Consider the following 26,070-nt stretch of genomic DNA (forward strand, 5'->3'; position numbering starts at 1 on the left):
ACCACCGGAATGAAATTCACGGCATGTAATGCCCTGAAGGAAAATATTATGAAAATGATATATAGGTGGTACATGACCCCAGTCAAGCTTGCAAAAATATATCACCTGTCTGATAATAAATGTTGGAAATGTAAGGAGGCTGAAGGGACATTCTTTCACCTCTGGTGGACTTGTCCAAAAGTGAAGGCCTTCTGGGAAATGATCTATAATGAGTTAAAAAAGGTATTTAAATATACCTTCCCCAAGAAACCAGAGGCCTTCCTCTTGGGCATTGTCGGCCAGAAAGTGCCAAAGAAGGATAGAACTTTTTTTATGTATGCGACTACAGCAGCAAGAATACTTATTGCAAAGCACTGGAAGACACAAGATTTGCCCACACTGGAAGAGTGGCAGACGCAATTGATGGACTATATGGAACTGGCTGAAATGACTGGCAGAATCCGAGATTTGGGAGAAGATACAATGGAAGAGGACTGGAAAAAATTTAAGGACTATCTACAAAAACAATATAAGTTGTATGAATGTTAAGAAATTGCACGATTTAGGAAAATATGGCTCCAGTAACCTGAATTTGAGATACAGAAAATTAAGTCATAAGTGAAAAAAAGTTGAAATTTAAAGAAATATTATGTTTAATTTAAGGTACAAATAAGTTAACAAAAGCTACTTTAAATTTTGAAATATAACATTTGAAAAGTACAAAATAAGGTATGAAATAAGGTAATAATTTGCTGGCATTTTTTATTACAAAGAACGCAGGGTTAGGGAGATGTGAGGAAGTCCAGTTAGTTATATAAAAAATGTTTTGAACGGTTGGGGTTTTTCTACTTTGTTTATATTGTTTGTTGGTGTACTTGTATTTGTTTTCTATGTTTGTTAATTTCTTGGTGAGGGGATTTTGTGTGTTTTACTTTTTATTTTGTGTTTGAAAATTTAATAAAATATTTATTAAAAATAAAAAATAAAGCAAGCAGGCTCTCTGTCCCTCTCTCCTCCCCACTCAGCTCGCTACATAGCAGCAAAGTTTTTCAGCTCGCTAAGCAGGGGATGAGCGGGGAGGAGGGAGAAAAGCAGAGCCTGCTTGCTTTAAAGGAGCAAAGTGGGAGAGGAGAGGAGCCTTCTCCCCTTATACCCCTCTTCTGCATTATTAGCAGCATCCTTCTCCACCCACCCCACGCGTGCTTCTTCTCCCCTTAAACCCCTCTTCTGCATTATTAGCAGCATCCTTCTCCACCCACCCCACGCGTGGTTACAAAGCACGGATCCACATGGATCCTCAGGATTTTTGCACTGGGTCACCCCAAATTCACCATCAGATCACATAGCATGTCCATGGCTACATCTTGCACCAAAAAAATCACGCACCCACTGTTGCCTGGGGCCGCAGTGGTGCAAAAACGTGGTTACAAAGCATGGATCCACATGGATCCTCAGGATTTTTGCATTGGGCTACTCCAAACTCACTGTCAGATAACATGTCTGTGGCCACAGCATGAACCACAAAAATCATACATCCACTGTTTCGTTTAGAATATTTTTTTCCTTGTTTTCCTCCTCTAAAAACTATGTGCGTGTTATGGTCGGGTGCGTGTTATAGAGCGAAAAATACGGTACTTCTTTGCGTGTTGTGTTTTGTGCATGTGTGAGTGAGAGAGATATCATTAGCCTTGCACATCAATTACCTTGTAGAACATTCTGTCAGCAAAGCGCAGCATCTCAGCAAAAGCATTCTGCCACCAGTGAAGGAGTAAATAATATAAGATTAATGTCACCAATGCACCTGTGGAGCAATGAAGAAAACATGTATTTCAGGCTAATTTATTTCATTCATTTGGAGGGGGAAATGGCTTGCCCTCTGTTGTGACGTGGGGTTTGTGATTTCAGCTCTCGACATAATATGGTGGAGACAGTTCTCTAGTAACACTTCTTTATTAAGGCAAACAAGACTGAAGACTGAGGAGGGGAAAGCTACATTTATAGGGACAGGGAACTAGCTAGAAAGGATACATTTTGGAGGGAACAATATCAGGCAATCACAGTCCTGCCTTTTGGAGGAAACCAATAAGACAGAGGATCCAAATACAGCAGCTTAAATGAACCAATAGTAGCTGTACCCTTTGAAACCAAAAGGCAGTTACTTTACCCTAATGCAAATACAGACAATAATAATACAGATATAAAATCCTTTGACTCAATACACAACACCCTCCCCCCTCTGTATTGCTCCCCAAGTTTCCATAAAGGCTCTAGAATAGCAAACACTTGAAATAGAAGCAATGAAAGTATTGATTGACCTTGCTTAGGACAAAATCTGAGGATGTTTCCTCTTGACCATTTGCTAATAGTGTTGGGCAAAGGTTTGTTGATCTTATGCCACATATACTGTACTGCAAAAGCTCTGTGAGGGGCAAATGGTAGCAGATAAGCTAGCAAGGATAAGAAATGGGCCTAGCAATAAAGATTATTAAAGATTGTTAATGTGTAAATGTAAAGCTATGCATTTTAGTTGCTTTGGTCATATTTGCTAAAGTATTAGTTAGCTTGAACCTTTATATATATAAATAGAAGACGTATAATGTTGTGCTTCTGTTTTCAGGCCACGAACTGAGCAAGCAGACTTTCCCATCTCTGGGGGGGGGGACTCCATGAGGAATTTAAAAGATAAAAAAGGAGTTTACCAAAAACAAAAAAGCAAACAAACACTGGAGCCTTTCTGCTAGGGGTTATATGGTTAGAAATTCCAAAAAAGCATGGTTAAGTTGTTTATGTATGTAACTACAGCTAGGTTTACAGCTAAGAGCAACAGAAAAAATTAGAGCCTATTGTGTTATGATTATGATAAATGAGTAACAATAGGCTGCATCAAGGGGGGGGGGGTAAGGAAAACATCACAAAAATGGGCTGAGAAGTCAAGAACAGAAAAGAGATCCCTTTTTAAAAATGCATTGGAATGTTATGTGTAAAATGTTCAGAAATTTAATAAAAGTATTATTTAAAAAATTGTTAATGTTTTAGATAATTCTGTTGCTTTAGTCATACTTGGTAAAGTATTAGTTAGCTTGAACCTTTATATACCTGCATATATAAATAGAAGGTATATAAAGTCCTTTACCAATATCAGACTGTATAGACTAGAACCAAGGATAAAGAATCTGCTGTTTTGAGTTAAATATTTACTTTTGTGCCATCTGTTTATTGTTTGACTTGGCTGTTCTGGTTTGAGGTTAGTTTGTTGTACTAAGTGATGACTTGTAAGGGGGTCTTGACCAGAGCATGGAGGTCATGACCAGACCATGAGGATGTCATGTCATCGCTAATGCATAATGGACAATGTAGAACTCGTTATATATTTAGCATGATGTAACTGTATATAAAAGTGTATTGAAACCTGTGATCAGTACAGTACCCACCATTTTAGCGAACTGTCCTTGACTGCAGTAAAGTTAATAAAAGGGTACTGTCTTGCTGGAATCCTTGGTTGAATTTCTAATTTAATGCCCTGCCTGGGACGAACCTGGGGAGTGATTTTGGCCCCTTGCTTGACAATGACCATGTAAATAACTGATTACCCTCCCATTAGGAACCATTGTCTGTTTTTTGACTGGCATCTAAAACAGACAATGATGGAGCCGGGCACTCTTCCCTGGGGACCGCATTCTACAAGCAGGGAGCCACCGCTAAAAGGGTCCCTTTCCATCTTCCACCCTCCACTCCTCCCTAAGATATTTATACAGTGACCAGGCTGGTTCAACAGGAGAGAGGAAGCCCATCTGGTGTTGGGGTCCTGAGCCGCATGAGGATTTATAGGTCAAAACCAGCACTTTGAACTGAGTCCAGAAACTAACAACTGCTTGCATCCCCAACACAAGACTAAAAAGCAGAGTTGGATGAAGCAGGATTGCACCTTCTCCAGTCTACCAGGACTGATGTTACTAAGGAACATACTGCAAAAGGTGTTCAGAGAGAAGAGCAGTAGCTCAGTGGTAGTGAGCGCATGCAAAAGGTCAATCTGCAGCCTCTCCAGGTAGAGCCAGGAAAAGTTCCCTGTCTGGAAACCCTGGAGATCCACTCCTGGTCAGTGTGGACGACCCTGAGCTAGATGGGCCAATGGTCTGATCAGTGTAAGGCAACTTCTCATGTTCTCTCAGAACAGTGAGATTCACACTCAGCTTCAGCTGTTGCCCCAGGAACAGGTTTTCAGGAACCCTACAAGTCAGGGAACCACAAAGCTAAGATCATATATCCAACAGGCCATACACTGCCAGTTGTTGCCAATATCACCACTGTATCTGATTATTTATTTGTTAGAAAACTTCCAGAATTAAAAGGGGCCAGGGTGATACCCAAAAGCACTCACTTGGAAGCATGGTGTGCAAGATGCAAAGGGCCAGCCCTCGTACATTAAAGTGCTCTCCACCGTATTTCCGCAATGCAGGAAAGATGTATATTTCACTTATATAGTGCAAATAGAAGAGTGACGCAAGGACCTAGACAGGAGTAAAAACAAAAGCCCCTGATTATAAAAGTAGCACAGGAGGAATCCGTAAGAGAGAAAGCTGATCTCAGTTACCAATATGCACCGATCTAAGCTGAGTAAAGATCATACATTTAACGCACATGACATTCCCCAAAGAATCCTCAGACATGCACTTTAACACCCCCCCCCCAGCTCTAATTCCCAGCACCCTTAATAAACTGCAGTTCCCAAGATTCTTTGTGGGGGGAGCCAGGTGCTTTAAATGTCCGGTGTGTATGCAGCCGTAGGCAACAGCTGACCAATCGTTTCAGTGCCACTACGATAGTCCGTGCTTCTTTCAGATAAACGGCATTCCACGTGGGCTCCACCATGTGCAAACTCACCATGCCAGCAGTTGGGAGGCCTGGGTAGGTGCGCTGCTGGCATGTGTATATGTGGAGGGGCCCAGGTGGAACACCTGCTTTACTGACAGCAGCTGCCGTGGTAGCGGTTTCATTGTCCTGCAAGGAGCAGGTCCCACGAGTAGAGTAGTCTTTTTATCCAAGATTGTCCTTTGAACTTTTAGGATATGTGACACTGCACTGTTAGCCCAGCCCAGGGGAGGACTATGTCTCCATTTGAGAAATACGACCGTGCTTGAAATTAGCTGATCTGCTTCACTCGGCAAAATAAAAATACACTATACAGATTGCTGCACTGTTCATAATTTCCTAAACTCTGGAAAATGTTTACAGATGATAAGAGGACTAGCACACAGGCATCGGTTAAAAGTCAGTTTAGGAAGGCTTGTCATTTAGTACTATTGTATCCTGAGAAGTGAAACTGTTTTATTTATCTTACAATGGGAAGGTGTGTTTGTCATTAGTTTTGGGGTAATTATTCATTCAGCGATCCAGATCTAAGGGAATAGGATGCAATTCCAGGTGAACAGGCATGGAAGCTTCAGAAAGCGTTGTGTCTATTTTTTTAATGCCAAAATAAAAATAAGTAATATAGGCTTGTGCACTCCAGTAGGCTAGTACATATTTTTATGAACCAGTAACTCTTATCAGCTTTCAAGGCTGTATAATTATCTGCAGAAACACAGGAATCCCCAAAGGAACAGAAATATCTAACCTCTGCAAACATGGTAGCTACATAGCTCCACCTTATTGTAGGATTTCTGAAAAGAAAATGAAATCACAGTCATTACACCTAAACCAAGATAAGAACTTGCTTGGCATCAACTGAAACCCAATTTGCAAGAATTTTACAAACAACTGCTAGACAGCAAATCACTTTGAGTTACTTTCCATAATAAAAGCAACTAATAAGTGCAAAAGAAATAATAATAGCAGAGCTGATGTAGTCTGCAGTAAACACAATCCAATTTCTATTCCAGAACACCAAATATTTAAAGTAAGAAAGTCTGTTTGCTGGTTATGATTTTGCTCAAATGGCATGCTTTACTAAATGTGCAGCTGCACTATTATTTTTTTAACAGTTCATTATTTTGCATGAAGAAGGAAAGGAGTAGTTGAGGGCAACAGGATATACAGACTGCAGAATATGGAATACCATGAAAAATAGAAAGACAACCCTGTATAACACAGGAACTTCTACAAAGGAACTCTAGAACCTTATATATAAAAAACCCATCAAAACCCATGAAGTGTAGAATATCTTAAAGCCAAAATGGTCAGACTCAGCACCTGTCATTGGAACCAGAAGCAAAAAGTACTAGTGTGCTCAAAAGAGATATGCATTGAACCAATGCATTTTGGATCCTACTAGGCCTGCTCCGGGAAAATTCAGAGAAACAAATGGTTGTCTTCAACTAACCTTTACTCAGAGAAGACCCACTGAAATTCAGGACCATGAGTTAAGTTAGAGACCCAGCAGTGGGTAGGGTCAGAGGCAAAAGTGGGTAGTGCAATAGATAGAGAGGCTCAGAGGCCAGTGGTGTAGCGTGGGTTGCCTGGGGCCGTGCGGAGAGGTTGGGTGGGAGGGAGGGAAACACAGTCAACTGCCTAATACTATCCGCATCGCCCAGGAGACATAAGAAGAGTCGTTCTATGGTCTGGAGAGGTCACTCTGGTTCGCATGGAGAAGCTGTTTTCAATGGACCCCAGCGACAGAATGTGCAGTTATATTGAGGCTGCCCCGAGTGTTAAACTTTTGCATCCATAACAATTTTGCGCTCAGGGCAACTGTGACTGTGACCCCACCATGCTACGCCACTGCAGAGGACTGCACCTGCCCCCTGTGCCTGAGGTTCCCAACCTGTGTGTTATGCCCTCCATTATGAAGCATGCATCCAGTCCAACCTCACCATCACAATGGCTATAAGAACTGCCAAGTCACAATGGAGCAACTACATTGACATTACCGGGGATAGGCATCTCTGTAAATAAGGGTGGGAGCAAAGAGGAAATACAGGTACTGGGAAACTTTAGGAACTTGGACGGTGTCTGAAAAAGCAGAAGGGAGAGAGTCGTTTAGTACCAGATAATGCCACACAGTAAAAAATAAACCCACAGGGTTCCATCCTATTTTCTATGGGTCTCAAACTGTTCATTAATGCTTGAGTTTAGCAGTAATAAATTTATACAATTTCTCAGTCCAAGGAGATGGTTTGTATGCCATTCTTATTCTACTTTTTTTTTTTTTTTTTACAATGAGTAAGGCAAGTCTGTGACAAGCCCCTCATCTCTAGTCCACCCCAGGTTTAACGCCCTCCCACCCCAAATAAGCCCCCTATTGTCAGAGCACTTTCCCCTGTTCCACTAAACCCAGGATTCTCTTATATCCTTTGCAAGATGTTATGCTATTCCAATAAGCATTAGAAGACTGACAAGTTGCATGGTATTGGTAATCTTGCAAAACATGCATTGGTAATCTTGCAAAAAATCTTGCCCATACACACATTCTTCTGAACTAGAACAGGTCTTTGAATTGTCTCCATGTCACAGAACCCAACCCTCAGAACAGGAAGAAGGGAGGGTACATTCATCACCACAGCTGTACAATTATTGTAGGAAACAGTCACTCACTTGTCTTCTGTGGCGTAAAGGAAAGTATTCGAGAAGTATTCTCCCTAATGAAAGAGTAGCCTTTCATCAGCAGACGCACCTAAAGGAGTGGAATAACAGATAAAATGTATTTGACATCTTACAATTAAGTGAGAGATGGTCCAGCAGGATACCATGGTCAATAGCATCAAAAGCTCCTCTGCCCCTCTTTTGATGAAGGTGAGACCAAAGCAGATTCAGTCTCAAGCCAGGTCTGCACCCAGAATGCAAGAAGTTGAGAGAATCGGTATCCTCCAAGAATGCTTCCAGTTGTACTGGCATTACTCTCTCCATCACCATGCTCAAAAAGAGGGTGTTTGCAGCAAGTTATTAGTGGTTTAAACCATCAGCGTATCTGAAAACAGAAGTACCGACTAGACCTTAAGAATTATGGTCTTTTTGCATCTGACCATTTCTAACACCCTTAGGTTCAATCTCTTGGAAAAAAATGAAAACTTGTCACCGTTAATATTTCCCCAAGTCAGTCAGAAGCAAAAGTAGAATGTGTACACAAAATTACAGGTTAGCTAAGGACTCAAATCCTGGCATAAAGCAGCATTTTGCTAATTCAAGCTTTGTGAAATGACCTTGATCTACATCCAGAAGAAACTAGCTCTCCACATGAAATTCACCTGCTCAAAGATCACTATGCTAGCAGAACCCGGTGGTAAACGGTAGGCAATGACAATGTAAGTTGGAACCACTCCAAGCGCAAATATTTGGAAGATCATGAGGAGACCCCCAAAGAAAGCTGAGCGGATTGTCTTGTGGGAGGAACCATGGTAGCCCTGGGCCCACAGCAGGAAGAGCCCATAGGGCACAGTCAGGGTGGACAGGAACATGTAAAGCCAAGTGGAAGCAACGACAGAGGATTTGCCAAAAACGAAGACCAGGAGATCAAACTTCACCACCAACCTTCAAAAGAGATTCAAACAACACAGAAAGTTAAAATCATATACTTGGGTTAAAATATATATTCCATCAGGTTAAATCAGGAACAGCTAAGGAATTCTATAATGAAAGTTGAGGTAATTTTAATCCATTTTAGTATTCTAAGTTTTGCATGTTTTAGAGTATGGTTGTGATTTTTTTCACGATTTTCTTGTTTTATCTTTCGTAAACCGCTTTGAGGTTCCTTTTAGAATCAGGCAGTGTATAAATCTTATGAAACGAATACTGAACTTAAGTATACACCCTAAGGTTTTATACTGCACAGAACACAGAGATACAGACAGATACAACCCCTACAGAGATCCAGGACCCCTTGGATAAGCACACGCATGTGGGAAAACTTGTAGTTATTGTGGCATAGCCTGCAGCCCTTCAGTTAGTACTGGGAGGGCTCCACATCTTCCAAGACTTTGCATGCAGATACATTTTCATTGGTTCAGGTACGAAATGACTCAAGTCCAACACTAAAACAAAACAAAAACAAACCAACCTCCAGCTGATCCCTTCAATATTTTCCTACCTTCCTTCATCAATGGAGTCTACTATGAGGGTGCTGAGAATGATCATGATGAAGAAAACAATGAACACATGATGTATGGTCCGGATGTCTTTCACTTCAAATAGCTCACTGAGGAAAATAATTATAAGAAGTACATTAGAACATTTCGGGGGGTGGGGACAAACTCCAGGACTTCCAGTGATTAAACTTAAGAGCTGAAAGCAACAGGAATATGATCAGAAGATTCGGAGGATACGGCCATGGCTTCCCTGGGCCATTTGCTTTTTCTCCTTCAAATGTAACATGCGATCACTCTTTCTCAGTGCAATTTCTCTGCATATGTTCTGCAAAATTCATCTGTCAACAAATATAAGACCTTCACCACTTTTTAGAGGGGGTAGTATGGAAAGAAGTGCCGCTGTACAAGAGAAAGAGATTCCCGAACTGTTTCCAACCAGCAGGCAGTGGCGGAGCTTCATGCACCGGGGGGCGGAGAGCAGGTGGGGGCGTAGCTGGAGTGTGTCCTGGGGGGCGTGGCATGCATCCCAGGGGCGTGACGCGCTGCCCGCAGGGGCGTGGTGCATGTCCTGGGGGCATGGCACACCGTTTGTGGGGGCACAGCTGCGATGGCACCCCACCGGGATCGCTCTGCCTTTTAGTCAAATTACCCGTATATGGTTTACATCTTTGACTTCCAAAAGCCCACGTAGAGGCCCCAATCGCTGATTCAATAGTATAAGCCACAATTTTATTAAAATTAGGAGGATACGGCCTGATTCGTATTTCATCCATATTAAACCCCTACCCACCTACCCTCATATTCCCGATCATAATTTTAGCCCTATGAGGTATTGTAATAACTAGCTCAATTTGCCTACGACAAGCAGACCTAAAGGCTCTCATCGCCTACTCATCCCTAAGTCATATGGGCCTAGTAACCTCTGCTATTATTATACAAACACCATGAGTTTGACCGGAGCCATAACCCTAATGATTGCACATGGCCTAACTTCCTCAGCCCTCTTTGCTCTAGCAAACACTAATTATGAGCGTGCGCACCCCCAAACTTTACTTCTTGTACGAGGCCTAAAATTGCCTTCCCATTAATATCAACTTGATGATTATTCATTAACTTAACCAATACAGCCATGCCCCCCTCAATCAACCTACTTGGTGAGTTATTAATTATTACTGCCCTATTTAACTGATCATCCCCCACCATCGTCATCACCGGGCTTGAAACCCTCATTACTGCCACTTATTCCCGATACATATTCTTAATAACCCAACAAGGAGCCATTTCAAATCAATTTCGCCTTCTCCCTACAACCCATGCTCGAGAACATCTTAACCTTATCCTACATTTGCTACCCCTAGGACTTCTAATTCTAAAACCCACCCTAATTTCAGGATAAAAAAGGTAAAGGGACCCCTGACCATTAGGTCCAGTCGTGACCGACTCTAGGGTTGCGGCGCTCATCTCGCTTTATTGGCCGAGGGAGCCGGCGTACAGCTTCCGGGTCATATGGCCAGCATGACTAAGCCGCTTCTGGCGAAACAGAGCAGCACACGGAAATGCCTTTTACCTTCCCGCCGGAGCAGTACCTATTTATCTGCTTGCACTTGACGTACTTTTGAACTGCTAGGTTGGCAGGAGCTGGGACCGAGCAATGGGAGCTCACCCCGTCATGGGGATTCGAACCGCCGACCTTCTGATCGGCAAGCCCTAGGCTCTGTGGTTTAACCCACAGCGCCACCCGTGTCCCAAATTTCAGGATTATTCACTTGTAAATATAGTTTACCAAAAACACTAGACTATGACTGAGATAGAAAGTTCTACCTTCTTGTTTACCAAGAGCTGTATAAACAATTAGAACTGCTAACTCAAATAACTAAGGATGAAATCCTTAGACCTCTTACTTCTATAGGAAAGTAGTAATCCATTGGTTTTAGGTACCAAAAATCTTGGTGAAACTCCAAGTAAAAGTAAAAATGCATGACCTCCTCCTACACTCAACCATGCTAACAGTCCTATTTATCCTAACACACCCTGTTCTCACAAATATAAACCCAATTCCTTTCATAATCAGCCTAATCCCCCTAGCTATTTTCATAAACTATGGCACAGAAGCCTCAACAACCAATTTTACATGAATTAACATTGCCGATAGAGATATTAATATCTTAGACATGTACCCCTCACATTTATCCCAATGAGTTTATTCGTTACATGATCTATCCTTGAATTCGCTAACTGATATATATCACCAGACCCCCACATATCCCGATTCTTCAAATATCTCTTAGAATTTTTACTAGCCATATCAATGCTTGTCACAGCCAATAATATATTTCAACTTTTCGTTGGTTGAGAAAGTGTGGGAATTATGATTTGCCCGCCCTGATGCTAATACAGCAGCCCTTTAGGCTATTACAGTGGTGCCTCACAAGATGAAAAGAATCCGTTCTGTGATTCTCTTCGTCTAGCGGTTTTTTCGTCTTGCGAAGCAAGCCCATTGAAGGATTAGCGGATTAGCGCTATTAGCGGCTTTTAGCAGCTTTTAGCGGCTTATCTGCTGATCGGATCAGCTGATAAGCGGCTTAGCGTCTTAGAAAAAGGGGGGGGGAGGAAAAAAAACCAGCAGGAACTTGCAAGACATTGTCGTCTTGCGAAGCAAGCCCATTGGAAATTCGTTTTGCGAAGCACCTCCAAAACGGAAAACTCTTTCGTCTAGCGAGTTTTCCGTCTTGCGAGGCATTCGTCTTGCGGGGCACCACTGTATCTTCAACCACGTAGGAGATATTGGACTTATATTAGCCCTTGCCTGACTTGCAACACACCTAGCAACTTGAAATATTCAAGAAATAACCATTCAAACAAAAAACCCGCTTCTCCTACCCCTCTTCGGCCTAATTCTCGCCTCCGCTGGCAAATCTGCCCAATTCGGACTACACCTATGACTCCCAGCAGCAATGGAAGACCCAACACCCCTTTCAGCTCTATTGCACTCCAGCACTATGGTTGTAGCTGGCGTCTTCCTTTTAATCCGACTTCACCCAATCTTAGAAAACAAGACAGCCTTAACTATTTGCCTCTGCCTAGGAACACTCCCCATACTATTCAAAGCCCTATGTGCCCTAACACAAAACAACAGCAAAAAATTATTGCTTTTTCAACCTCTAGCCAATTAGGCCTGATAATACTATTGGCCTAAACCAACCTCAACTCGCCTTCCTTCACATCTCAACCCATGCCTTCTTCAAGGCTATACTATTGTTATGCTCTGGCGCAATTATTCACAACTTAAAGACATCCGAAAAATAGGGGGGCATGCAAAAAATATTACCAACGACAGCTACCTGTTTAACCATCAGAAATCTTGCCCTTACAGGAACTCCCTTTTTATCGGGCTTCTATTCAAAAGATGGGACGCAGGTGGCGCTGTGGGTAAAAGCCTCAGCGCCTAGGGCTTGCCGATCGAAAGGTCGGCGGTTCGAATCCCTGCGGCGGGGTGCGCTCCCGTCGTTCGGTCCCAGCGCCTGCCAACCTAGCAGTTCGAAAGCACCCCCGGGTGCAAGTAGATAAATAGGGACTGCTTACAAGCGGGAAGGTAAACGGCGTTTCCGTGTGCGGCTCTGGTTCGCCAGAGCAGCGATGTCACGCTGGCCACGTGACCCGGAAGTGTCTTCGGACAGCGCTGGCCCCCGGCCTCTTGAGTGAGATGGGCGCACAACCCTAGAGTCTGGCAAGACTGGCCCGTACGGGCAGGGGTACCTTTACCTTTATTCAAAAGATACAATTATTGAAACCATAAATAGCTCCCACCTAAACGCCTGAGCCCTTATACTTTCACTTTTTGCAACAATACTAACCACAACCTACACCTTACGAATAACTTTTTACGTCCAATTAAATACACCACAAACAACAACATCCATTATAAATGAAACACCCCTGACCCTTACTAACCCCCTTATTCGTCTTGCCATTGGAAGCCTTCTAACAGGCCTAATCCTCATAGCCACTATTTTACCAACAAAACCAACTCCAACTACTATGCTAACCTCTATAAAATTATCCGTCACCATCGCCATCATGCTGCTTTATGCGGCTTTTTTTGCCTCCTTCTACATCTGCCACTTTACTTGTACTTACTACAGGTGATGATCTATTTACTATTATGTATATAGTTCATTCACTGATTTACCCCATGAAAAATTAAATATACATTATCCTATAAATAAGACATAATACATATATGTTTAATTATGCATTAAGATATATACCCCATGAATATCCTAATATATACTAGTACCTATAAACTTTACATAATACTGAAGGAAGGTGAGGACAGGTGACCCCACCTAGGCCCAAAGTCACACACCCCCCCACTCAATAATCACCCCAGGCCTCAAAACTGTCCAAAATTCCTTTCTGCCTTCTAAAAATCCACAGCTACAGCTTTTCTGTGGATTCTCACAAGATGCCGGTACATAGGCAAAATGTTATTCTTTTATCAGTACAAGAGAGCTTCAAAAAGGCTAATGAATAGACTCTGTCAGAGCAGGCCTGAGAACTGACTTTTATCTCATTCAGTTGCAACATCTCTGGACATGCTGAACCGCTCTCATTCCCCCTTTTCCTGGGAAGGGTGCCAAGAGTCCAAAAGAGTCCCAAGACAGGGGAGCTTTCTGTTCATGCTCAGAGGAACTCATGGGCAGGACTCTGGAAGAAGGAGGAGAAAGGGGGAGGGAACTGGAAGGGGAATATATACTCTGTGCACATGACTGTGAATCCATGCATGCTTTTTGTGAGTTATCACACTTGCTCCTTCTACCAGTTCATGGATGGTAGAAATAAAGCTTTTTCTCCGAAACTATTCCTTGAGTGTCTGTTGACTCCCATCTCCCTTTCCCGGGCGCAATATTTTTCCCACCCGAGGGCAAAGCCTCATAAGGCTACATTTCTTGGTGCATTGGCCGGGAAAAACAACATTCCCCGAGGATAAGGGACATGGGTCCAAGGAGTCCCTGCGGTGAACAGCTCGGATCGGTGTCCGCGGTTCCAGTGCACATCCTGCCAAGTTCGTGGGAGGAATTGCCACCAGTTCCTGAGTGGAGACACTGCAAGGACCGGAGAAAAAGCAAGGGCCGAAAGAAGGTACCTCGAGGAAAAAGGTAAGGCTCCACAGGGATAGGTGGGAGCAAAGAGAGTTTGATCAGCTCCACCAGTAGGGCAGAAAAAGTGCCACTGGTTTTGGTTTCGCCGAGAAGGAGCAGTAAAAGGTGCTGCTGGGCCCCGGTCGAAGTCGTGATGCGCTGCCGGTTTGGTTTTTGGTAAAAAGGGGATTGGGGGAGGTGCATGGGTTTCTGAATGTGCATGTGGGGACACTCAGTGAATGTTTTGAGTGTGTGATATGTTGGAAGCAATGTGTGGTCTGTGACTGAGTGAGAGAAATGACGTTAGGAGGGCGGAGTGTCCCAGTGTCCAAGTGTCCCAGTACTATTTTATACCATACAAGTATTATTTAGGTATTATATCCTGTTTATGTGATTTAAGAACATTATATATATATATTGCACATTACTGTACAAACTCATGAATATCCACTAATCACTACCCTCCATAATCTTACATTCAGACATTACCTGAAATATCTCTCTTCAATACGGAAGTGTATTTTATACCTGGTTATTTATTGATCTAGCTTCTCACGTGAGAATCATCAACCCCTGTATGTAAGGCCCCCCTCCCTAGTTTCACATCCATAACTTGAGGTTGTGCCACTTTCTCACTTTTTCCAAGGACTCTGGTTGTTAGGTCAGGAACATCCTACTCTCCATCACCACTTTCTCACCTTTTCCAAGGCCTCTGGTTAATGGGTTAGTTACCCTCGTACCCTTGCTCATAGCATAACTGGTTTTCCCGGCGGCTGGTATTTTTTATTTCTCTTTCCCTTCAGACCTCATCTCAAGTGCTCCTACCGATCTGAGTTCTAGCCTGTAGTTACAGTGTAATGGACTTTGCGCAAGCTCTCTAAATGGTAAAGGTAAAGATAAAGGGACCCCTGACCATTGGGTCCAGTCGTGACCGACTCTGGGGTTGCGGCGCTCATCTTGCTTTACTGGCCGAGGGAGCTTCCAGGTCATGTGGCCAGCAGGACTAAGACGCTTCTGGTGAACCAGAGCAGCGCACGGAAACGCCGTTTACCTTCCCGCCAGAGTGGTACCTATTTATCTACTTGCACTTTGATGTGCTTTCGAACTGCTAGGTTGGCAGGAGCAGGGACCGAGCAATGGGAGCTCACCCCGTCGCGGGGATTCGAACCGCCGACCTTCTGATCAACAAGTCCTAAGCTCTGTGGTTTAACCCACAGCGCCACACCGCCTCCCTCTATATGGTATTATTGTCTTAATGCTTGGTAGACATATTTTTCAACAAATATAATAATAATAATAATAATAATAATAATAATAATAATAATAATAATAATAACAACAACAACAACAACAACAACAATAATAATAATAATACTTTATTTATTATTTATACCCCGCCCATGTGGTGGATTTAGACTCAGCAACTGCTAACTTGGAGTCAGAAACGGAGTGAAGGAGCTCCAGAGTGATTTATGTGTTTGAGCAATAAACCTGAGATAATTACTGCCGGTGTCTCGCTTCTGTGGGAGAGCCAAGCCATTACATCTGGCTGAGTTTCCCCAGCCACTTTCAACAAATTTTAACTAAATTTTAACAATTTTTACCTAAAAATTTCTAACACAGATTTTTATATACCACTCTCTGCATTCCATACTCATCACAAAAAAACCAAAAAAATTAATGACATTTTTTCTACAATAACTAAATTAACTACAATACTAAATTTCACCATACACATTAAAATTTAACTAAAATAAAATATACTTTTTATGGCAAACCCCCCTACCAATATTTTTTCTTGTTTAATCAAAAAAAAATTATCGCCAAACCACTAAAACGAGATTCAACTAAACTGATCAATTATCGGTTAATCACAGTCAACAATACACTTTATGAAGAATGTGTACAACTACAATTTTTTGTTTAAACCCTTGTTAAAATTTGATAATATGATCTCCAATACCAATACCACACCCCCTAGCAGACATAAACTTAGGCCTTCTATTTCTTCTTGCCCTCTTAAGCATAATAGTCTACACAATCTTATGCTCCAGATGAACATCTAACTCAAAATACGCCCTAATAGGGGCCCTACGAGCCATTGCACAAACAATTTCATATGAAGTTACCCTGGGCATTATTCCACTTTCAATTATTAGACTGACTGTCACCTTCTCAATACACACCCTTATCATTACGCAAGAACACATTTGACTAATCCTACCCACATAACCCCTTGCAATAATATGATTCGTATCAACCCTAGCAGAAACAATTCGCGCACCATTTGATTTAACTGAGGGGGAATCTGAACTTGTCTCAGGGTTTAATGTCGAATATGCAGCAGGACCGTTTGCACTTTTCTTCCTAGCCGAATACATAAACATTTTGATGATAAACACACTCTCATGTATTTTATTCTTTAGCCCTAACATAACCACAGGGACTCGGGTGGCGCTGTGGGTTAAACCACAGAGCCTAGGGCATGCCGATCAGAAGGTCGGCGGTTCGAATCCACGCGACGGGGTGAGCTCCCGTTGCTCAGTCCCTGCTCCTGCCAACCTAGCAGTTCGAAAGCACGTCAAAGTGCAAGTAGATAAATAGGTACCGCTCTGGCGGGAAGGTAAACAGCGTTTCCGTGCGCTGCTCTGGTTCGCCAGAAGCGGCTTAGTCATGCTGGCCACATGACCCGGAAGCTGTACGCCGGCTCCCTCGGCCAATAAAACGAGATGAGCGCCGCAACCCCAGAGTCGGTCACGACTGGACCTAATGGTCAGGGGTCCCTTTACCTTTACTTACCATAACCACACAAACAGAATTATTTACATTTAGCCTAATAGCAAAAACTACCCTACTAACCACTGGATTCTTATGGGCTCGAGCCGTTTACCCACGATTTCGTTATGATCAATTAATACACCTCCTATGAAAACAATTTCTCCCTGCCACACTAGCACTATACTTGTGGCATATCTCGCTTCCAATCTCACTATCAGGGTTCCCGCCACTAAATTAATAACTGTTACCAAGATGTGTGCCCGAGAAATTAGGGATTACTTTGATAGAGTAAATCACAGGGATTTATAATCCCTCACCTCCTCTAGAAGAATGTGATTCGAACCCACACCTGAGACTCCAAAACCCTCTGCTCCCACTATACTACCTTCTAGTAAAGTCAGCTAACAAAGCTCTTGGGCCCATATCCCAAAAATGGTGGTTAAACCCTTCCTTTACTAATGAGCCCCTACATCTTATCCATTTTAATTTCTAGCTTGGCCCTCGGAGCTACCATTGATTTCTAGCCTGAACTGGACTAGAATTAAACACCCTAACCATTATCCCAATCCTGGCCAAACAACATCATCCACGAGCCACTGGAGCCGCAACAAAATATTTTATCAATCAAGCAATGGCCTCATCCATCATTTTATTTTCAAGCATTCTTAATGCAGCACACTGGAATTTGAGATATTACTCAACTCACCATGCAACCAACCCCAACTATATTAACAATTGCCCTAGCCATAAAATTAGGCCTGGTTCCAATGCACTTCTGACTCCCAGAAGTCATACAAGGCATAACAACTGCTCTAATTATTGCAACATGACAAAAATTACCACCAATATCTCTACTATATATAACTTCTAATCAACTCACAACAACAATTTTATTACTACTAGCTATTTTCTCTACCTTAACTGGAGGATGATCTGCACTAAATCAAACCCAACTACAAAAAATCATAGCATTTTTGTCAACCGGACACCTAGGCTGAATAGCTGCCATCTCCCCTATCTGCCAGAAACAACTTCTAACCTTAATAATTTATCCATTAATAACTACCTCCATGTTCCTAATTTTCATCACTTCAACTGCAAAAACCGCCAAAGATTTTGGAACAATATGAGTAATCTCTCCAACACTCTCCACCATCACAATAATTACCCTTATAGCATTAGGGGGACTCCCCCCATTAACTGGCTTCTTACCTAAATGATTAATTCTTGAAGAATTAACTACCAACCACCTCATTCCACTAGCAACTGCCCTTGCCTTAACCACTTTACTAAGCCTAAAATTTTACATGCGCTTAACTTATACTAAGCTTCCCGTCTTGGCTGCAGGAATTACAATGCTACTAACAGATCGAAACCTAAACACATCATTTTTTGACCCAGCAGGAGGAGGATACCCAATTCTCTACCAACACCTATTTTGATTTTTTGGTCATCCAGAAGTATACATCCTCATTCTCCCTGGCTTTGGCATAATTTCCCATATCGCCACTTACTATGCAGGAAAAAAAGAACCATTTGGCTACATAGGTATAGTGTGAGCCATAATATCAATTGGCTTTCTAGGCTTCATTGTATGGGCCCACCACATATTTACCGTAGGTAGGGACATTGACACCCGAGCCTATTTTACCTCAGCCACAATAATTATTGCCATTCCTACTGGAGTAAAAGTTTTTAGTTGACTCGCAAACCTTCATGGCGGAACAATTAAATGGGATGCCGCTATATTTTGGGCCCTGGGATTCATTTTTTTATTTACGGTAGGCGGCCTTACAGGTATTATTTTAGCCAACTCCTCATTAGATGTTATTCTTCATGATGCCTACTATGTAGTTGCCCATTTCCATTATGTCCTATCAATAGGAGCTGCATTTGCAATTATAGTTGGATTTGCCCACTGATTTCCGCTCTTTACAAGTTATACTTTGCATTCCTCATGATCAAAAATTCAATTTGGCGTAATATTTACCGAAGTCAACATAACATTCTTTCCACAACATTTCCTCGGATTAGCGGGCATGCCCCGACGTTACTCCGACTATCCAGACACATACACCTTCTGCAATACTATTTCATCAGTTGGCTCCTTAATTTCACTGACAGCAGTAATTATAATAATATTTATTATCTGAGAAGCTCTGGGAGCTAAACATGAAGTACTTACCCTCGAATTAACAAACACAAACTTGGAATGACTTCTCGGCTGCCCGCCCCCATATCATACCTACGAAGAATCAACCTATGTACAAACCTCAAGGGAGGGGGACTTGAACCACCTCTAACCACTTTCAAGACAGTCACACAGCCTCTTAACTTTCTCTCCTTATGAGGTCCTAGTAAATAAATTACATAGCTCTGTCAGCGCTAAATTATAGGTCAATCAAGCCTATGTAGCACACCCAGCACAACTAGGCTTCCAAAATGCAGCCTCCCCCATTATATAAGAACTTCTTCACTTCCATGACCATGCATTAATATTTTTTTTTAATCAGTGCCTTAGTACTATATACTATATAGTATTATTAGTCTTATATTATCAACAAAACTCACACTAATACTATAGATGCCCAAGAAGTGGAAATAATCTGAATTATCCTCCCCGCAATCATTTTAATCCTAATTGCACTCCCCTCCCTCCAAATCCTTTATTTAATAGATGAAATTAACAACCCTCTTTTAACTATTAAAGCCCTTGGCCACCAGTGATACTGAAGCTACGACTATACAGACTATGAAAATCTGCTGTTTGACTCCTACATAGTCCCAACATGCGACCTACATCCCGGAAATTTCCGCCTACTAGAAGTTGATCATCGAGTTGTAGTCCCAAGAGAATCCCCCATCTGAGTTTTAATCTCAGCAGAAGATATCCTGCACTCATGGGCAATTCCAGCACTTGGCATTAAAACAGATGCAGTCCCAGGTCAATTAAATCAAACAACCTTAATTACATCTCACCAGGGCCTATTTTATGGCCAATGTTCAGAAATTTGCAGATCAAACCACAGCTTTCTACCTATTGTAGTAGAATCAACACCCCTCAAATACTTCGAAGCATGATCTAAAATAACAATCTCCTCATCACTAAGAAGCTAATTTACAGCACTAGCCTTTTAAGCTAGGGAGGGACATGCCTCAACTTAACCCAGACCCCTGATTCCTAATTTTCATGCTAGCCTGAGCAACCCTTATTGCTACAATAATGACATCAGGGCAAGTCCTTTGCCCATGCAGTTTGAAATCAAAACTGGGACAAGGCATTGCAGGCACCAATGGTCAACTGTGCCAGCAAACCCAGTTTCCTGTGTCTGCGTGGTTTGAAATCAAACCACGTAAGCAAAGGCACAGGACTTCGTTGGCACTGCCAATCAGCTGATTGGTGGTGCCAGCAAACCTGCTTTCAGCAGGGAACTACATCTTTACCTGTCCCACAGGTCGACCTGGTTTGGGGAAGGTGGCCTTGCAGGTCAAATTAGGATGCCTGAGCAGGCTAGAAGCTCCACAGAGCTGCTCTAGAACTCATTTCACACGGACATTCTGCCATTTTGCACCAACTGAAGCCTTTTGTAATCCCCACTCCATGCTATGTAAATATTTGGGTCTCACAGTCTTAGAGTGCTTATTATTCATTTATTATTAAATTGATAATCCCACCTGGCCTCCAAAGGAGCCCTGGAGAACACAGGACTGTTTTGGGACTACAATTCCCATCATCCCTGACCACTGCTCCTGTTAGCTAGCGATGATGGGAGTTGTAGTCCCCAAACAGTTGGAGAGCCGAGATTGGGGATGCCTATTCTATTCTGTAGACCAGTTTCTACAGAACAGAACAGCCTCTGTGAATCCAGAATCCAGCCACATCCAAGTTAGAATTTGGGGTGTGCAATAGCCAATTGGCTAGAACACTTATAAAGGTTAGGAATACCAACTTTCAGTCTACACAGTATAAAAATGAATGGGATCTACTAGGAGGGAGAAGTGAGATGTGCAGATAAGCCACCCACCGGATCAAGGCAACTTTAACTTTAGCAAGGGCTCTAGTAAAATATAAAATCTAATTAATATACTCACTCCAAGACAGACTTTCTAGCAACAAAAACTTTTCCATGTTCTGGAGGTGCTCTTAATTCCCTGTGAAAAGAACAAATATTCAGCAACAAATCAACATATCAACTCTGCTTCAGGCTCAGCCAAAAACCAACTTACTTGCTTTTGAAGCCACCGTCTTTCTCTGAGCACACGGCTGAGAAGGCAGAGGGCGAAGACTCAAGCTGCACGGACTTTGCAATCAAGCCATTCACGAATTCTGTAAAGTGGCCGTCGATTCGCTGCATGAAAGCTGGCTTCATTTGCTGATAAAATTTGGAGGAAGGAAGGAATAAAAAAAAAAAACACCTTAAGTATACAGTGGTACCTTGGGTTACATACGCTTCAGGTTACATACGCTTCAGGTTACACACTCCGCTAACCCAGAAATAGTGCTTCAGGTTAAGAACTTTGCTTCAGGATAAGAACAGAAATCGGGCTCCAGCGGCGCAGCAGCAGCAGGAGGCCCCATTAGCTAAAGTGGTGCCTCAGGTTAAGAACAGTTTCAGGTTAAGAACAGACCTCCGGAACGAATTAAGTACTTAACTTGAGGCACCACTGTAATTGTTAAGTATTGCCTGGAATTTGCCTGCTAAAATGGCATGTTACTCTTTACCTTCAAATGCAAAGCTGACTTCCTAACACCATGCTAACAACAAATCATGAACGTGTCTCATTTCCTGACAACTGACGACATATTCTCGGACCCCAGTCAAAGTCACGGCCAGTGAGGACAATGGTCAGCGCTGATAGGACTTCCTAGTCCAGCAACATCTGGTTCCCCATTCCTGGTTCAAGCCACCTATCAGCAGCTCCCCAAGAATGAGGAAGCAAAGTCGCCAACTGCAGGGCCTTTCTAAGAAAACCATAGTTAGCCTAGCTGCCTCCCATCTTGCTTACAAATAAACTCACTCAACATATCTGACACAAATATGACCAGAAAACTGACTTGTTCTGCGAGGAGCTTTTTGTTTTGTTTTTGTTATACTAGTCAAATACCAACCGTATGCAAAACATACTCTTTTAGTCTCCAGTTTATAAGAGCTCACAGGAAGGTGAGCATTGTTTATAATTTTTGCATTTGAGGAAATCTTTCAGCAGTCCCAGTTTCAGTGACTCCCAATTTACAGGATTTAGGATTTCTAACAGGCCCATACTATGCATAGATCTGTTACAAATGGGAGGTTTCTTTTGCTGTCTAGGTATTCCTCCTTGTCAACTCATATTAACTACAATTCAGATAAGTTTACCTCAGCCTCCACCAAAAGCTGCATCTTTCGAGTGACCGAATGGTCAACGTCAACATGACCTAAGAGGGGAAAAACAAACCGTTGCTGTATTTTCAATGATAAATACAATAAATAAATATAAGTTGTCCGCAAGTATGAAAGGCAAACAGGAAAAGCATGCAAACTGGAAATTTAAAGTATTTTAATATCAGTGCTGCAAATAAGTCCACAAATGTTACTAGCCCTCAAAATTTCACTTATTCCCCTGCCCAGAGGTACCTGTATTAGTTGTCCGCTACTGACCAAAAGGAAAAACAACCTATTCCAATTTCCAAGGCTTCGCTTCCTAGAGTGCATTAAAACCATAGTTAATTGGGGCAGATCATTTAAACTTATCTACCCAAATACTTCCTGCCAACCTAGCAGTTTGAAAGCAGTCAAAGTGCAAGTAGATAAATAGGTACCGCTCTGGCGGGAAGGTAAACGGCGTTTCCGTGCGCTGCTCTGGTTCGCCAGAAGCGGCTTCATCATGCTGGCCACAGGACCCAGAAGCTGTATGCCGGCTCCCTCGGCCAATACAGCAAGATGAGTGCCGCAACCCCAGAGTCGGTCAAGACTGGACCTAATGGTCAGGGGTCCCTTTACCCAAATACTAAAAAAAGGAGGTGCTAGGGAGAAGGATTCTAGCTTGGCCATCTGCCGGACATCTATATGATTCAACCGTCCATGCACCGCTTGCCCCCTGCACCCTCAAGTGGTACAGCCCAGGCACCAGTTCACCAGCCAAGTGAGAGCAAGACAGCAGAGACGGTGAAAAATAAAAATCCTTTTTATTGATGAAATCCCTTTTAGCTTGGTTTTGCTGAGCTCTAAGTAAGCGTGTAGGAAAGTGCCAGGAATGCCTGAGGTTGTGCTTAAACCACCAGCTTGATAAGTGAAGAACTTGCTGTGTGAACTATTGGGCTGGCTATATCACTGGAAACTAGGATGATAACTTGGGCAATGCTTGCTTAAGCAATGTATGACAAAATAAGGAGTATCAAAGTGCAGCTGCCTACAAGTTGATCACGCAAGAGCATGTTGATCACAATGTGCATCCCTCAGGAGTTGGCATGATGGGTGCCTTATGATATAAAGGTCACGTATACTAGAATGCTATAATTGGAGGTATTGAATCTTTCTGTGTTCTGTGAAGCTACAACTGTTTCCTTTCACATGTTTGGGTGTGGTCTGAGCTTCCTGCACCCCACAATAAACTGTTTTCTCCTCCAAGTGTGGGACCCCAATCATCAAACAGTAAATATCAAGTAAACAATAAAAATACACGAGATCACTAAACTCTGGTTGGATGTAGACACATCAAAGAAGTGTTTTAGTTTAAAGCATTGTAAATTTAAAACAGGTAGAGAAAAACAGGACTCCACGTCGTCATCTGGTGGCAAAATGTTACATTTCACATACAACACATATAAATTGCTTTTTCTCTATCAGTCTAACTGAGTCCTCTGATAGCATGCCCTTTTGAAAAATGAAAAACACTTACCCTGGAGCATACTGTACTTACCGGTTGTTAAATCCCTGGTTATGGCACCACAAGATTCATTAAATGCAGATCGCTTAAGATGAAAAGATGGGCTTGGTTACTGCTCATTACATCTAACGCTTACCACCTGTCATTGAGATCATACCAGGTGATGCTTTGCTTTCAAAAAGTGATTTCAGAACCACAAACCACAGTGATGAGCTTTACAAACCAAAGTTTCATACAGGTTCATACTGGGCTGTTTGAAAACTGTCTCATTTCATTTGAAAACTTCCAGATTTTGGAGGTTCAAAGGGTAGCACTGAGTTGTTTGAATGCTCTTCCTTTCAGTAAGATTCCAGTGCCAACCATCTCCTAAATCAGGAAGGGGTCTGCATTGAAATCCCTTGCTAAAATAAAGCAGGGAGTTTTCATGCAAAGCCCTTCCTGAATCCAGAAATGGCCTTGCAAGCCACATTGGACTCCTAATAGGCAAAGCTTATTCTACAGGCTGAAAATATAGAGGCGGTTTTGCCCTCTCAGACTTTAAATTATATTATGAAGCTGCATGTTTGGTATGTATTAGGGACTGGATGAAGTTGGAAAAGCAAGAAGCATTAGAACTGGAAGGACATGACAATAGATTTGGTTGGCACGCATATCTATGGCATGGGAAAGGGAAAGTACATAAAAGTTTTTATAATCACATAATTAAGAAATCACTAATGAGAGTATGGGAGTGATATAAAGATGTATTAGAACAGAAGACTCCTTGGTGGCTTTCACCACACAAAGCTTTACTGCTCAAACCACTTGGAAAGAAAGGAAAGTGGCTTACGTATGTTGACTTGTTAAAGGATCAAGAAGGAAAATGGAAATTAAGAGATCATTTTCAGAGCTGGTTACATTATTGGCAACTACACAAGATATACAGAGAAGATAACAAGAAAGGATTCAGTTATACGACATCTATATTTCAGAAGGAAGTTGTGGAAGGGAAAGTAAAGTTGCTGAAAGGCACATATAGTATTCTGCTAGAATGAGAAACAAGAGATGAGGAGGTTAAATCAGTCATGATTAAATGGGCACAAGATATAGGCCATAACATAATGTTTGAAGATTGGGAAAGATTGTGGAAAATTGATTTAAAATTTACAGACTGTTCTTTACTGAAAGAAAGCTACAGTGGTACCTCGGGTTACATACGCTTCAGGTTACATACGCTTCAGGTTACAGACTCCGCTAACCCAGAAATAGTACATCAGGTTAAGAACTTTGCTTCAGGATGAGAACAGAAAGCGTGCTCCGGCGGCGCAGCAGCAGCAGGAGGCCCCATTAGCTAAAGTGGTGCTTCAGGTTAAGAACAGTTTCAAGTTAAGAACAGTCCTCCAGTATGAATTAGGTACTTAACCCGAGATACCACTGTATATGAAAATGATGTACAGATGGTATATAACACCAGTACAGATAGCAAGAATGTACAAAACTGGCTCAAATATATGTTGGAAATGTAAGAAAAAAGAAGGGACTTTTTATCATATGTGGTGGGATTGTAGCGAAATTTAAAAAATTTGGGAAATGATATACAATGAATTGAAGAAAATGTTCCATTTAACATTTGTAAAAAAGCCTGAAGCATTTTTGTTAGGGATTGTAGGAAAAGACCTGCCAAGGAAATTGAAGAACATATTGATGTATGCGACAATGGCGGCAAGAGTCTTAATAACACAAGGATGGAAGAATGAAGAAATCCTGACAAAAGAACTGTGGCAAGGGAAATTGATAGACTATGTGGAACTGGCGGAATTGCCGCACAAACTGCATGATAAGGACAACTGTGACTTTAAAGAAGAATGGGAACCTTTTACAAAGTGCTTAAAGAAACAACAAAATGAACTGGACTCCTTGGCAGGTTTTGAATAAACAAACACAAATTTATTATTGGTAACATATAGACAGATAAGTTAAGGATCTTTACAATTTTATAATATGGAGAGAATAACATGTGCTGAAAAACCAGAGAGGAGCTGAGGGAAGTCCGGGCGGGGGTGGGAGGGGGGAAGGGAAATTAGGGGGGAAATTAGAATGATATGTCTTTGATAAATTGTTATGCTGAAATTCTTAATAAAAATTATTCCAAAAAAAAAAAAAGATTATTCCACAGGCTGGAGCTTCACCACCCCCACATACCCTGTAAGGGAAAAGATGTTTTTCCCCTCCTAAAATTAAAAATTTTAGTTGGTGAAAAGCATTTGAATTATACTTTTCTTTATACAGAGTGTTAGGTAAAATAAACC

At 42.0% G+C, this 26,070-nt stretch overlaps 1 protein-coding gene across 1 annotated transcript in view; it reads right to left on the reverse strand.

Moving 5' to 3' along the window:
- The window catches only part of LOC308587057 (sterol O-acyltransferase 1-like), a 49,718-nt gene that overhangs the window by 6,582 nt on the left and 17,066 nt on the right, over positions 1-26,070 (reverse strand). Inside the window, exons 3-12 of the mRNA XM_081194437.1 lie at positions 22,273-22,331; positions 21,143-21,288; positions 21,008-21,067; positions 8,999-9,106; positions 8,160-8,442; positions 7,510-7,588; positions 6,846-6,927; positions 5,594-5,639; positions 4,358-4,487; positions 1,683-1,780 (exon numbers count right to left, since the gene is read on the reverse strand). Of these exons, the coding sequence (XP_081050563.1) occupies positions 1,683-1,780; positions 4,358-4,487; positions 5,594-5,639; positions 6,846-6,927; positions 7,510-7,588; positions 8,160-8,442; positions 8,999-9,106; positions 21,008-21,067; positions 21,143-21,288; positions 22,273-22,331 (1,091 nt within the window). The remainder of the gene's footprint in view (positions 1-1,682; positions 1,781-4,357; positions 4,488-5,593; positions 5,640-6,845; positions 6,928-7,509; positions 7,589-8,159; positions 8,443-8,998; positions 9,107-21,007; positions 21,068-21,142; positions 21,289-22,272; positions 22,332-26,070) is intronic.

Source organism: Podarcis bocagei (assembly GCF_964188305.1).
Source record: "Podarcis bocagei genome assembly, chromosome: 5".
NCBI lineage: Eukaryota > Metazoa > Chordata > Lepidosauria > Squamata > Lacertidae > Podarcis > Podarcis bocagei.